Source organism: Magallana gigas, chromosome 7, assembly GCF_963853765.1.
Source record: "Magallana gigas chromosome 7, xbMagGiga1.1, whole genome shotgun sequence".
Classification (NCBI taxonomy): domain Eukaryota; kingdom Metazoa; phylum Mollusca; class Bivalvia; order Ostreida; family Ostreidae; genus Magallana; species Magallana gigas.
The window spans coordinates 22,633,997-22,650,755 of NC_088859.1; the positions used below are offsets into that span (position 1 = coordinate 22,633,997).

At 33.2% G+C, this 16,759-nt stretch overlaps 1 protein-coding gene across 1 annotated transcript in view; it reads right to left on the reverse strand.

The window, feature by feature from the left end:
* LOC105336517 (bifunctional methylenetetrahydrofolate dehydrogenase/cyclohydrolase, mitochondrial) overlaps window positions 1-16,711 on the reverse strand; it is a 52,081-nt gene extending 35,370 nt beyond the window's left edge. Inside the window, exons 1-2 of the mRNA XM_011440864.4 lie at window positions 16,619-16,711; window positions 6,945-7,132 (exon numbers count right to left, since the gene is read on the reverse strand). Of these exons, the coding sequence (XP_011439166.2) occupies window positions 6,945-7,132; window positions 16,619-16,701 (271 nt within the window). The 5' untranslated portion in view covers window positions 16,702-16,711. The remainder of the gene's footprint in view (window positions 1-6,944; window positions 7,133-16,618) is intronic.
* Window positions 16,712-16,759: the final 48 nt, after the last annotated feature.

The following is a 16,759-nucleotide window of genomic DNA, read 5'->3' on the forward strand; positions in this document are numbered from 1 at the left end:
TGTGCATTAACACTTTATGGCCATATTGCCTCCCCCCCTCCCCCCCCCCCCCTCCTTACGACCTGAACCCCCGACCCAGGGGCCATGAATTTCACAATATAGGTAGAGAAGTTTGTGGACATCATAACCATGCATTCAGTTTTTTCTCCACCTGTGTGACAGTAAAGAAGAAGATTTTCTAAGATTTAATATATTTTCACTATATGGCTAAATTGGCCCCACCCTAAAGCCTGAAACCCTGACCCAGGGGCCATGAATTTTACAATTTTGGTAGAGGGCTTCATGGACATCATAACCATGCATTCAGTTTTTTCCTAACATGTGTGAGAGTAAGGAAGAAAATTTTTGAATTTTTTTTGCATATTTTGCCCTGCCTGTGGCCCCTTGGGGGAGGTAGAGCCATGAATTTTACAATTTATATTCCTCTTACCAGAGAATCCTGTTACCATAGAGATGCTTCACACCAAAAATGGTAACAATTGGCCTTGTAGTTTTCAAGAAGAAATTAAAAATGAAAAAATGTTAACTCTAGATCTTTTAATTTTCAATCGATCATCACTAAAAATTTTAGGAAAATCTATCAAGACATCTCTGAAATATTCACGAGACAAAAATGGTAAAAAATAAGAAGAAAGAAAGAAAAAACCTAACAATCACTATAAGGTCTTCCGTTGGAAACAGAGGACCTTAATAATAATAATAATATGAGCCGTACAAAAACAATAAGTCTCCAAACTTTGTTTGGGAGACTTAAATATGCTAAATTTGATCATGCATTACAAGCTTGTGTAGATTGGAATTTGGGGAAATAGTTAATCCATGCAAGAGAAATTCGAATAAATTATAGTTTTATGTTTATAGTCAAATAACTAAAGACATTTAACAGCAAATAACTTAATAAGACATTTAACAGCAAACTCGATTATAACATATTTCAAGGGACCAAAGAAAAAACCTTATTATATAGCCATAATTTCCATACGTTTACAATGAATTTGTAAGATATACTGGTATTATATTGACTTTATTATAGAATAATTGGCTCACAATTAACCAAACTATCGTAAGTTATAAAATCAGTATTACCGTCACTAACAAAATAGTAAATATAACCATTTCACTTCCATTTTAAAAAAAATTCTGTATACTACATGTATTTGAATTTCAGTATTTTATATTTGTATCCTAAAACTGCATGCATCTTCAATGAAATATGCAATGTAAAATATTCATAAAAAAATGATAACATACGTTAAAATTTTGCAAGCAGGTGTCTTAAAAAATTACTTCATTATAGCTATACACTTGTTATAGCCGTGTTCATTATATAAAGCAATTTTTATGTTAATGTTTTCAAATGAATAAGAATTCATCAAAGCTATAAATTTGCTATATCGTGTTCATTATATTCGAGTTTTGCTGTGTGTGTGTATATCTAATAATTAAAAATAAGGTATCATTTTTAAATGTATATCGTGATATAAATACGGATTGGTCACCTGATTAAATCTTCCATAAAGCCCTAAGGGCATCCAAAAATGATTGGATGTATATCAGGATAGAAATATGGGTTGGTCACATGATCAAATCTTCCATAAAGCCCATAAGGATTTTTGGGATTTGATCACGTGACCAACCCGTATTTATATCTTGATATACATCCAAAAATGATACCTTATTTCTTATATTTACGTTTGTTGCAAATTATGACTATAACATTGCCCCCTACTTCATTTTGTGATGACCTAGAAAGCCGCTTCAATTAACATGACGTAACAAAAAATAGTTCAACAATGTTGCAAGTTTCTTATTATAATAATAAATAAATATGACATTATTTTTGACAAGACAACACTATTTTTAATATAATTAAGTGAAACAGTAAAGAAAATTCACTTGTATAATTGAAAAAAATAAAACGATTGAAGCTTGGCGGATTACTGCCACTTCCGTCGAAGTAACAGATCGGTACGTTGGAAATTTGAAAACAAAGTGATTGAAAGCTGAGTTAAGGCCTAGAGTCTACTTAGGCATTTTCAGATGAAATTCTATTGCAGAATCAGATTCAAGAGCAAACAAAGTGATTGAAAGCTGAGTTAAGGTCTAGAGTCTAGGTGTGTTTGAGTATTTGGTTAGTTTGAGTACATAGAAAAAAAAGTGACCTAGATTATTCATGCGCTAGTTTAACCTCTTGACCAAGACTGCTGTTATGTTTCTTAAAAGCTAATAAAGTTAGCAAGTGGAATATCAATTTTTAGGTCAAAAGTGAATACATAATACATTGAAATACAATATGTACTCCCAGAACAATCAGAATGTGTAGGTGCTCATTTAATTTGCACACATTTTTGTAGACTTTAGGCCTATGAAAAACATAGCTAATCACAGATTACAAAGCTCATCGAGATGAGGCATCAACTTTATAACATTTATGAGACCACCTTTATCATATTACATGAAAATCATAGGTAATAATCTTGGATATTCATGAATACTGTTTAGACACAATATCATATATTATATGTTCAATTTTATGATAATCATGTATAAATTTCATACAGTATAAGATACAATGTTTATCAATACAATAATATAAATCAAAGGCCAAAACGGCCACAAAGGCGTCGAACTGCCATTTAATTCTTTTATATAGAATGATATCAATAATTTGAATTTCTGTTAATTTAATAGTCGTATATCAAATAATTTTAGACATTGAATAGAGAAGTATATGAATTATGTTTTGAGCTGCTTTAAAAACAAAAATAAGTTTATTTTCTTATAAAATGTAGGTATTGGTGCTTTTACAATTTAATAACTCATTATGGTTACAAAATTCGAAGAAATTTCAAAGATCAAATAAATTATTTTCTTTAAACAATTTTCACAGGTTCATGATTTGAATACATTAACAGTATGTCCCCAATTATAATTATAAAACATACTTTTATTTATTTCAATTCCCGTTTGAAACAAGATTCCCTATGGTACGGTTGTTAACAAATCCACAACACGTGCTATCTAAAATGCTCGACCAGACCAACTACATTATCGTGTTTATTTTTAGCAACAAAATCTCTAGATACGTTTATCGCTTACATTTATTTTGGAAACCGTGCCCGATAACAAATAAATTTACATCGCAAATTTTATTTCTATCGGGCACGCTCTCCAATTAAAATGTAAGCGATAAACTAAAATAATATTTAGTGAATTTTTACACCTGATTGTATTCATCCGCCATTTCTTGATTAAGCAAATTTAAACTTATGCAATGAGTTGTCAATAACCAGGTAGGCAATGGTTTTTTGTACACAATTTAGTTTAATAAATGGAATAAAAATTGTTTAATACTTTAAGGAACTTGTTTCTTATGCGCATTTAAAAGGCGGTGCAGTGCATGAATTTGGACGATTGCCAATCCAGACGATCGCTAGAAGGCTGTCGAGCATTAGCTCGACGCCTTAATAAAAGGCCCATGGGCCACATCGCTCACCTGAGGAACAATAGGTATAATAAAATCAGCTTAATGGAGTCATAATACAAACTATCTGGACAATATACAGTAATACATGTAGATCCTGTATAAATAAAATCCATTTTCTCCATGGATATTCTTATATCTATAATCATAAGTCCCTTTTTTAACAGGATGATTTTATCACATGTTGAGTATTGCAGTTCTCCAAAAGATCCTAAACAATTGCTTATATCTGGAATATAAACCTACATCAAACTCTGAATCCCTTGTGAGGCTGAAAATTGCATGGGGCCAAAGTCTAAACGATTATAAAGAATCACTTGGCTGATAAGTTGCTTAAATATTCCTATGTAAAATTTCGACCCCCCATTGTGCCCCCCCCCCCCGACCCAGGGGTCATGATTTTCACAACTTTGAATCTACACTACCTGAGGATGCTTCCACACAAGTTTCAGGTTTCTTTGCTACTTAGTTTCTGAGAAGAAGATTTTTAAAGATCACTATACATATTCCTATGTAAAACTTTGACCCTCCATTGTAGACCCCTACCCTCGGGGGTCATGATTTTCACAACTTTGAATCTACACTACCTGAGGATGCTTCCACACAAGTTTCAGCTTTCCTGGCTGATTAGTGTCTGAGAAGAAGATTTTTAAATCAAAGGCCTGAAGGGCCACAATGGCGTCAAATTAAAGTTAATTTGAAGAGTAAAAACCTAAATAATTTTTTAAACAAGTGAAAAGCTCTCAATGTGACAGCTAACCGGGTTTTCTTTTTATATGTGAACTGTATCCATAATCCATGTCAACCCATATCCAGTGAAATAAAGTACCCCATATGCAATATTTTGCTAAAAAAGACTTAGTTCAAAAGCTGGTATTTTTTTCATTAATAATCAGAAATAAAAATCCAAGTTTGGTTGAAATTGGCCAAGTAGTTCTTGAGAACATGTTGAAAATGTGAAAAGTTTACAGACAGATGGACGGACAGACGGACGACAGACAAAATGTGATCAGAAAAGCTCACTTGACCTTTCAGCTCAGGTGAGCTAAAAAAGAAAGATTTTCTTTTGATCTGGATTGTAAAGAAATACCTCATACATTTTATTACTCACGATGTCATTTCAAAAATTATTAATGGGACAACTATCAAACAATAGTTTTAAAAAAAATCAAACCTCATAATAAACTGCTACAATGGATAAAAACAGTGGATTTTGTATTTTACTGTTAATTTTTTCAACTTTGAGCCTACGATAAGCCGATTCCGGGGGATAAGCCGAGGCTCACGCATCGGATAAAAAAAAATACCAGCCTATGCCCCAAAAAATACGGTAGTAACTTAGATACAGGACCTTCAGCAAACACTTTAACCAGGTCCGGACTCCGACATCGACCCCGGGGGTATAGCAAGCTCCCCCGGACTTCGTCTTGGTGAGCTAAAAATGTTTCTTTCCGCTTTCCCAACCGACCCTATCTTTTACAACCTACTCCAAACTTTTTCAAAAGGCTTTTTGACTGAAATCGTTTATTCCTGTTTATATCCGATTTGGAAAGTATTTTAATCAAAATTTGGTCCCAAAAACGCTTGCAGCAGTTTCTTTTTTCAAATCAGTGTAACTCAAGCGTTTTGTTTCAAAATGGCTGTATATGTTTCCGTGTGTTATAGATATCAATGATACTCTCATCACTGCCAGAGGAAAAATCTAATATAAGCATGATAAGATCATTTTTTGTTTTTGTTAGGCCAGCTAAAAAGTCAGGTGACATCTATAAGAAAATATCTATTATAGACTTCTATGAAAAAATATGTCTTGCATATCCGACTCTCAGCATACACTTCTGCCAACTCATTTTATTGGTCACTTGCATAAAGTGACCACCAGTCATGATAGTTGGGTGTTTGATCGCCACAAAATAAAGCACATTTTTAAGCGAGATAACTCTGGCTACTTTTTTTGAAGTGAAAGTAAACAATGGATTCCCGTGATAAACTCTGTTAGAACGACCATGCCATTGTTTGTTGTATATACATTTAGCATGTATCGTAATAAAAATAAATATCAAAGAATTCAGTTTTTTTTAGTGTATTATGAAGGACAAAAAGAATTTCTCACTTTATACCATTCAGCAGTGTCAGTATCAAACTGGCACACATGGATACTGCTCAATACATACTCAATACACACTGGAATATAGAGAAAAAAATTATTAGAAAAAATTTCCGACCTAGCTCCCAACTTTTTTTCAGCATAAAAGCAGAAAGAAATCATTATTATTTTTTTTAGACCTTATGCAAAGAGACAAGCTTATAGCTGAGTTCATACAATACCGGTATATGATTGCACAATGACTTGTCTTTGCAACTTTTATGCAGTCTTTTATTGTAACTTTGCACAGATTACTCTCTGAATCCTATGGTGCCTCCTTGCAAACAACTGCCAATATATCCCTCCCATCTGGCTGGGAGAGAGCTACATGCAGATTCTGGATTGTACCCAATATAGAAGCAAGTTAACAATATGCAGTTTGACCCAGAAAACTGAACAGTTTTATCACTTATTTAAATTTCTCTTACATGAATGGTCTAATTTCTTCCCAGAATTCCAATCTACGCAAACACAACTGTTGTTTCATACTAATGTTATTAGTCACCTCGTAGGCTGACTTAATAACTAATCCCATGCAAATTTTGATCAAAGAAGATATCTGTAAGCCAATGCTCATCAGTGATACACTCTCTCTGATGTGAATATACAAAATAAGCAAAGTCAACATTTAACAGGATGTTGATATCAAATTTGTTAAAAAATAAATCCCATCATATAACATGCCTAAACAATATTGAGTTGCTGAGAAATCTTTGATGAAAATTTGCGTTCAAAAATTTAGTCAAAACAAAGTCGTCATTAAACAAGAAGTTGACATCTGATTGGTAAAAAAATGAATCCTACTATATCACCTAAACAAAGAGTGTCTTAAAATTTCAAGCACCTGTGACGAATAGTTGCCGAGAAATCTTTGATGAAAATTTGTTTGAAAATTTAAGCTAAAAATAAACAAAGCCATCACTTAACAGGAAGTTGATGCCCTATTGGTACAAAAATGCATCCCGCCATATTGCATGCCTAAAAAAGGAGTGTGTTAAAATTTCAAGCACCTGTGATTAATTTATTTGCTATAGAAAAATGCAACAGAAATTTGTTACGGACAGACAGACAGACACATGGGTAAAACAGTATACCCCTCTCTCTTTCGAAGATGTCACTTTAAACCTAAATTTAGTGAATAAATAATCAAAGCACCAGAAACTATAGTTAACCTCCAGTTCCAAACAATATTAATATTTTTAAAAGTTGAAAGATTTATTCTTCTTTTTATTCCTTAGAAAACATAAAGTCTCAAAGATTTTAACAGTCATTATATGTATCCTAGAAATTTAGTTTTCATATGAAACCTGGTACCTGTATATTGACAAGCTTTGATTTTGTTTTTGATGTATGTTTTGCTGGCAGGATCATCTCCTACTAGAACAACACAGAGAGATGGGGAGCGGCACCCTTCTTTGACCATCTTCTCAACTTCAAATTTAACTTCATCTTTTATTTCATTAGCTATTTTACGCCCATCAATCAATTTGGCAGCCAATGTTCTGAAAATAAAGTAAAGAAATTACATAAACTGATTGAGAACTGAGTATATAGGCAAGTAACATAAAGAAGGCAACATACTAGGGATTAATGTCAGGAACAATATTATAACCCTTTGACTAAAGATAGGATCATACTCTGTGACAAACTATGAAACTTGAAAAAAAACTGTCTAAATAGTTCTTGAAACAGAAACAAACAAGACATCTGTGAGCCAATGCTCACTAGTGATACCCCCGCTCTGATGTGAATATGCAAAATAAGCAAAGTCGACATTTAACAGAAAGCTGGCATCCGATTGGTACAGAAATATATCCCACAATATGACATGCTTAAACAAATAGTGTGTTAAAATTTCAAGCATCTGCGATAAATAGCTGCTGAGAAATCTTTGAGGAAAATTTGTTTGAAAATTTTGGCTAAAATAAACAAAGTACTCATTTAACAGGAAGATGGTACAAAAATATATCCCGCGATATGGCATGCCTTAAAAAATACTGTGTTAAAATTTAAAGCATCTCCGATAAATAGCTGCTGAGAAATCTTTGACGAAAATTTGTTTGAAAATTTTGGCAAAAAATAAACAGTCATTATTTAAAAGAAAGTTGACGTCTGATTGATACAAAAATATATCCCACAATATGGCATGCCAAAACAAATAGTGTGTTAAAATTTCAAGCATCTGCGATAAAAAGCTGCTGAGAAATCTTTGACGAAAATTTGTTTGAAAATTTTGGTTAAAAAATAAGCAAAGTCGTCATTTAACAATAAGTTGACGTCCGATTGGTACAAAAATATATCCCACGAAATGGCATGCCTTAACAAACACTGTGTTAAAATTTCAAGCAACTGCGATAAATAGTTGCTGAGAAATCTTTGACGAAAATTTGTTTGAAAATTTGGTTAAAAAATAAGCAAAGTTGTCATTTAACAGGAAGTTGACGTCCGATTGATACAAAAATATATCCCACGATATGGCATGCCTATACAAATAGTGTGTTAAAATTTCAAGCATCTGCGATAAATAGTTGCTGAGAATTCTTTGACGGAAATTTGTTTGAAAATTTTGGCAAAAAATAAACAAAGTCGTCATTTAACAGGAAGTTGACGTCTGATTGGTACAAAAATATATCCCACGATATGGCATGCCTATACAAATACTGTGTAAAAATTTCAAGCATCTGCGATGAACAGTTGCTGAGAAATCTTTGACGAAAATTTGTTTGAAAATTTTGGTTAAAAAATAAGCAAAGTCGTCATTTAACAGGAAGTTGACGTCCGATTGGTACAAAAATACATCCCACGATATGGCATGCCTTAACAAACACTGTGTTAAAATTTCAAGCATCTGCGATAAATAGTTGCTGAGATAAATGCGACAGAAATTTTTGTTACGGACGGACAGACAGACGGACAGACAGACAGACAGACAGACGGACGGACGGACGGACGGATGGACAGACAGACAGACACACAAGGGTAAAACAGTATACCCCCTCTCCTTCGGAGCGGGGGTATAAATATTATCATTATTAAACATGGTGCCAAGAGGACACATTGCTAAGTGCCTGTGCAACAAAAACCATAACTCTAATCAAACTAGAACTGTCCTAATGGGACTAATACCCCGGAAGGCTAATTTCAAATGGGATAAACAGGAATTTAATTTCAGTAACTAAAATATATAATTGAATCAGAAAGGTTTGTGACACATAAATAGTATAAATTCTAGAGTTATAACAATTTTGTTGATTAGATCAAAGTACTGAGAGTACTGTTATGAGTTGATGCTTCAGGAATCAGACATTTATTGCACTTTTCTCAATAAGCAGAATTTGAAATAAATCATTAATGAAGTTTATAGGTATCTTATTATCCTAGGCCATAACATATCAAAGATAAAAAATAATGAATAGTGAAATATCTAAAGGGATGTTCGGCCATCTTGTACATTTGAGGGTCAAAATGTAAACATATATTGAACTGGTTTGTTTCTGCCAAAAACTAACTAAAACAGTTGTCATAACATAAAAAGGCAATAAATATGAGTTCTACTTATTGTTTAGTTTGCAAATTACGCATACAAAAACAAAACAATACCTTTTTTAAAGCTGCATGGTTTGATTTTATTTCAAATTTTGTGTACGCTTTTGAAAGGATATGTATGCTAAGTATGTGTATAATAACAGACATTGTGGTAGTTTTCCTGACCAATTAAGCCATATTTCAATGAAAAAAATGATGACCTTTTTTTTTTTTTTACACAACAAACATCATAAAAAGGGTATCGCGTTATTTCACCTCATAATTAAATTCGCCCCTAAAGTCAGGCGGGGATGATTGTATTACGACTTTGACATCAAGTGTAAATGTGAGAAATGTTCTGGCAAAACAAAAAAACCAGCATACATTTTGTTCACTATCATTTCTTAAAGAGACAGTATGGCGCATCTTATAAAAATAACGACTTGAAAATTTTTTCGGATCGGGCGGTATTTTTGTACTACTCATAAATGTATAAATTTCAGAAAATTACAAAGTTCTACATGAAATAAATCTAATTGTTTCATTTAAATTAATAATTACGTATAACCTATCACATATTTACATCGCAACATGTTACGGGGTTCAGCCTTCTAAACTATTACGCATGCGTATGTACTGTAAACAAAACACATGCAGGGCTAGCGAAGATTGTCCTGGACATGTTTGTTGATAAACATATGTTTTTTCTACTTCTCTTAGGTAATAATTGTTCAAAGTTTTTAAGAAAGAATAATTATTAATTTGTAAGCATGTATTTTTTGTGTCTGCTACAACCTAAATTCATTTGTGTAAGGCCCCTTGAGGGGTAATTTGACATATTTATGTCTGTTCATTTTTAAATGAACCGAAATTGGTAAACCATTTATAAATTATCGAGTAAGTGACGATGTGTTCCGTTTAGAGAGTCCCTTTAACCTCGTATATCATGATGACCGTAGTCGGAACAAGATCTTGTAATTTTCAGCACTTGTCAATTACTGTCAATCAAAGTCCACGTGGTACAAATAAACGATATAATTTTATTACGGCTTGTACAACCATTGAATTTCCGGAAGCTCATAATTACGTTAATTAGGTATGTTAAAGGGATTTTTGTGTATTTCAACTATTACAATCAACGTCATTTCTTATTTCACAACGATACAATGGGTAAATCTGAAGTTATTCACACATGTGTTTTCAGCTCTACTGTCTCTTTTAATTTGTTTTGTTTACAATCGATGTATTTTGTTTTGTTTTTTTGTATGCTCATAAAAAATTATGTTTATTTACTTTGAATATTTCTAACTTTGTAGGAGACTGATTCTGCTGGTGCAAATAGGTGCGGGTTTATAACTCTCTAAGATAATTGGTTTGTATGGAAAATTATTTGATACTGTAATAGCCAAATTAAGTTCATTCAATCAGCCACATTTAACAAACGTTATATATCTTTCTCATAATTAAAAATAAATACCCTCTATACCGGTACCTTATTATTAGGTATAGAGGGTATATAGTTTTTATTATGACAAAAATGTATAACGTCTGTGCCTGTGATTTATCTGTATTACTGAGATACTACAGTCAATTTTTTCTTTGATACGTCAATCAATAGAAAAATTATTATCTTCATTTCTTATCATTTAATAGAACATGTGAAGTGTCATTGATCAAAAATGTAAATAATGTAAAGGAAGCGGCGCGTATGAATACAAAACAACTACAGCAACAATAATCAAAACGGATGCGCCTTGAATTGATGCAGAGCTATTGAGCTGAATTTAATGGATTAAACACAAATAGTGAGTTAAAATCTGAACCGACTGAATTGAAAACGAAAGGAAAATACATGCAATAGCTTGTGATATTATCCACTGTGCAGAAAGATTTGTTATAAAACTGGTTTTCATGTGCGATCGCTGGAATATGCAACTTGACATAGCCATCCAAGGAGAGGCGATCGTGGACAAAAATAGTTGATATACTTTTGTAAATGTTGTGGTAACTAGATAGCCAGTGATGTACTTGAATGGTATATCTGCCGCTGGAGCTGATGCATTACTCATAGCTTTGCTTTACGATGCTTATTCTGATGACTGATCATGTCCGTGTGTAAATTTAACTAGAACTGTCCTAATGGGACTAATACCCCCGCAAGGCTAATTTCAAATGGGACAAATAATTGAGAATTGTAAAAAAAAAAAAATTGTTAAGAAAGAAAAATTAAAATCAAAATTGTCAGAATTTCACTGTAAATACATATCTATAACAATAATACATTAACAAATGTATGTATCTGATGATATTTTTTTTAATTTAATTGATTTAAAGAAAAACCAACAAAATGACAATAACCCCTCCCTTTGCAGTAAATGGAAATACTGGTAGCCAAGCAATGCTCTTCTGTTGATAAAACTTTCAATATCTTTCTAATAGGAGTCTTGACAGATGCAATTAGTTGTTTCAAATTTTCCTCACTTTCTCCTATGGCACAATGGAACGCCATATCAGAAAATTGATCCCATAGGACTATGATTTTCTTTCATGAGCTTGTTAAATTTAATAAACTCCCAAAACATTACCATAAATACCATACTATGTAAAAATATGAAAAAAAGAAAATTTAATATTACAAACAATTTTAAAATTGCCAAAACACTACAATCATATCAGTGATTTTGAATTTCATTTAAATTAATGCCCAATAGGGTCACTTCATCAATTTAGTTGACTAATAAATTTAAACAACTTCTAAAAATAGTTTAACTTCTTTATTAATAATGATATTATTTATTTCCTTATAATGATAGAAACTTTTGGTTTACATGAAACAGTTTTAAAATAACCCCAAAACCATCACCCATTATACAGATTATCAATTTTCCCTAAACACATGCGCCATTTGAACCATGGCTCAGATAATGGCTCCTTTGGGACAAATGAATTCAGCCACACTTGTCTTTGATGTTCTTATTAGCTCCTAAGAATTTATCATTGACAAACAAAAACTTTGCATTGTCAGTTGAAAGAATACTTATAAAAAATAATTTTTTTTATTAATTAAGACATAAAGACAATAAAACTCCATCTGGATGTATTTATATCAATATATTTTAGAGTGTTTTAATACTATTAATTAATTAATAAAATCTGTAAGGATTACCTCCCTTACTTTTCAACATTAGTGTACAATATATAGAATAAGGAAAATGAAAACCGTCATAAAATCATTAAATCTTGTCTGATCTTAAAAAAACTTGCAGGTGCACATCTTCAGATGGTGTTCAACATATGTACAAATTTTCAAACTGTTCCATGCAGTAATAAAAAATTCTATAGGGGGGACAAAGTTGCGTCTACAGACAGACGGACAGACAGACAGACGGACGGACAGACAGACAGGGTGAAACCAATATACCTAAACTTCGTTTGCGGGGGTATAAAAATCATCGTTACCAAATTTGAACAGCAGTGTTACCTTGAAAGTGTATAGGCCTATATGTTCATTATAATTATTCTGGAAAAGGAACAGCCAGCCTCACAGAAATGTTGATTGATCTCAAGCAGACGAAATCATGTGAAGACGCTTAGTTTTCTATTTCTTGAATCAAATAATGTGTTTTGTTTATTTTTGAAGGTTAAACTTTCAAGTTTTTTATGTTTTTAAAATTGTACTTTGTTTGCTGAATGCAAAGCAGACACAAGTTTACATTTTGTTGACAGTGTTTATTTTGGAAATTCCCATTCTATAAATAGTGTTAGATCAGAACAGTTGAGAAAAGTAGATCCGGCAAAATTTTATTGATGCAGGTATCAAAGAAATTTTTCGACCAATTAGAAGCACCAATATCTCATCAAACGAATAAATATTAAATGAGTAGCATATAACCCATACACAAACTTGTCGAGGAGTCTCATGTATTCATTTAATTGGGTTTCATTCTGGAGTAGAAAAATTATAAATTTGTAATGACGATGTGTGGGAGTAAAGAAGATAATTTTTAAACACTAGACTTTGACCCGTGATATTGCGTATCCAGGTATCCGACATTTACAAAATAGATACATCGACACACCGATTGTTGACATTTACATAACCAAGCTTTAAGTCTACAATTCACTACACTCTGCTTAGTTAGAATAATCTAACTGTATCTCGGGAGAGGTCTTCATCACAGTTAAAATGCCTCATATGTATCCCTAATGTAGCAAAAAATTGCAGAATCGCTCCAAAACAATTTTTGAACGAAATTAATAAAGCTGCATTGAAAATAAGTCAAATTATTCATAACAAACCATTTTGAGGCTGTAAATACCTTTCATCTAAAAATTTATTTCATATTAATGAAGAATTCAACACTTTTTCACCAAACGTTTTTTTTTTTCGCTTCATATTTACACACCAAGTTGAAATTCGGAACTCTTGGGATTTTTCACATTATATGCACTGAGTAAGAGTTATCTCCCATATTTTCTTTGATGAATAGAATATATAGCAAACTTTTAATGAAAATTTACTATAGCATTGAATCATGATTTTTTGAAGTATACACTCTCATAACTGCAGCGGTGTGTGCATACAAATTGAGTAACGCGCGTTAGCGCGTTATGAAAATTTGTATGCACACACCGCTGCAGTTATGAGAGTGTATACTTCAAAAAATCATGATTTAATGCTTATATTTACATTTTTTTAACTTCTTGCCTTGTCTGCAAATGTGATTCATACCTTCAAATTCCTATCTTATCCTATAAAGGGTAAGTTAATATTAATGGAAGAGACACAGTAACAGCCACAAGCGTGAACTTTGATTTTCGCTTGTGACGTTGCAGTTTACAGCCGTTAACGGTTGTGACGTCATAATAAAACTCGTCAATTTGACCTTTGACTACTTGTTGCATTTAGAGGCATTTGAAGATCACAGAATTTAATGGAAAAACGCAGTAGAATGTAAATATACATCTTTGTATTATCGTTTCTGGGTTTATCCATGCAAATGTGATATTGTGAAAACAAACTAATGAGCCTTCCGTGTTTAGCATGAATGTAATGCGCAAGATTGTAAAATCCAAAAAATCAAGATGATTTTTGGATTTTTAAAATGAGTTTTAGTTGATTATTAATAAGCGAAGCTTGATTGAGAAAAATAAAAACAAATTGGTAATCTTCAAGGACCAATGATATCTAAAATATATAAAACAAAAGACAGTACTCTTCCAATTTCTTGGTATTAAAGCCCAAAAATTTGAGTCTATTAGTATTTTAATATAGTAGTTTAGATTTTATGCATTAACACCAATACATCCATTTTGGCCCTGTCCTAGAGTCAAAACCCATACTCCAGGGGACATGGAATTTAAAATTTTAGTAGAGGACTTCCTGGTAAACATAATTATGAAGTCAGTTTTTCCTACAGATGTGTGAGAATAGAGAAGAAGATTTTAAAACATTATATTCATTTACACTATATTGCCATATTGCCCCCCCCCCCCCATGTCCTGAACCCCTGACCAGGGGCCATGAATTTCACAATTTTGGTAGAGGAGTTAGTTCAGTTTTTTTGCCCACATATTTGGGAGTAAAGAAGAAGATTTTTTTTAAAAGATTTAATACATTTTTACTATATGGCCTTTTTGGTCCCACCCTAGAGCCTGAACCACTGACCCAGGGGCCATGAATTCCACAATTTTGGTAGAGGGCAGCCTTCATGGACATCATAATCATGCATTTAGTTTTTAACAAATATATATTGGAGCAGAGAAGAAGATTTTCTAAGATTTAATACATTTTACTATATGGCCATAATGCCCCCCCCCCCCAAATGTCCTGAACCCCTGACCCAGGGGCCATGAATTTCACAATTTTGGTAGAGGAGTTAGTGGACATCAAAACCATGTATTCAGTTTTTTGCCCACATGTGTGGGAGTAAAGAAGAATTTTAAGATTTAATACATTTTTACTATATGGCCATCTTGGCCCCACCCTAGAGCCTGAACCTCTGACCCAGGGGTCATGAATTTCACAATTTTGGTAGAGGGCTTCATGGACAACATAATCATGCATTTAGTTTTTAACAAATGTATATGGGAGCAGAGAAGAAGATTTTTTAAGATTTAATACATTTTTACTATATGGCCATATTGGCCCCACCCAAGAGCCTGAACCCCAGAATCACAGGGGTCATGAATTTCACAATTTGGGTAGAAGGCTTCATGGACATCATAATCATGCATTTAGTTTTTAACAAATATATTTGGGAGTATAGAGACGAAAATTTTTACCGGTAATACATTTTTACTATATGGCCATATTGGCTCCACCCTAGAGGCAGAATCTCTGATCAAGGGGCCATGAATTTCACAATTTGGGTAGAGGGCTTTATGGACATCATAACCATGCAACCAGTTTTTTCCTCACTTGTGTGGAAGTAGAGGAGAAGATTTTTGAAAACTTGGGTTTTTTATTGCATATTTCGCCCCACTTGTGGTGCCCTGGAGGTGGTAGAGCCATGAATTTCACAATTTAGATTCCTCTAATTACCATAGAGATGCCTCAATGGAAATATGACATCATAAAATTAAATAAATTATGACTTCTTAATAGAGATATCAACATGAAAGCATCATTGCAATGATAGTCATGTGATTAGTGTCCTGTCTCCCCTATATTTAACTCTTTGAAAGTAAAATTGGTTTACATTGCTTTTCTTACCAAAATCTTTGTATTTTACTGGGATTTTTTATTTATTTGAAATATATGTACATCATGAAAACCTTACATTTATGGGAATGATTTTATTACTTTCAAGAGGGATAATTTCACTTTATACATAGGGGAATTGTACCCAAAGTCCAATGAAATATTGTCACACTGTAGATTATAGACCAACTAGGGGAAATGATGAATCTATTACACAGTCAGACGAGACATCAGACATGAAAAAAGAGGAGAAGCAGCTCCTGCGATCAAAACGATCGCCCCCCCCCCCCCACTTTTTTTTTCAAAGTTAACCATTAGGCATATAGCGTCATAGAGGCCCCCCGCCCCCCCCCCCCCCCCCCGCCCCCCCCAATTTTTCTTGCAGCAAAGACAATTGTTCCTCAATCTACCTTGAAAAGATGGAAATTTTGAGAAGGTGGAGTCTTAGGTATACCACTTGACCCCCACTCCCATGGATTAGGAATTGGATGATTTGGGGAAAAAAAATTTGGTAGGTATGAAATTTTTTTTGGAACAATAGGTAACCCCCGCCGCCCCCCCCCCCCCCTCCCACGGATAGGATTTTCATGATTTCGGGAATCAGATTTTTTTTTTTTTTTTGCTTGTCAAGATTTCTGAGGATTAGTCTAGCCCCCCCCCCCCCCCCCCATCACTCCCACTTTCAATTTGCTTCCGACGCCACTGTATTTTCATCCATTTCTCAATGTAACGTTTGAGGTATATCAATAAGAGTACGTACCTCTTACTCATGTATCTACATCTCATGGAAGTGGACAACAAATGTTTAAAACATGATACTCCAGCAGTCATCCTGGCAGACATTCTAGCAGTGATGGGTAAAAGTAGGCAATAAATAAAATGTCTGGTGGCGTTGATGTCG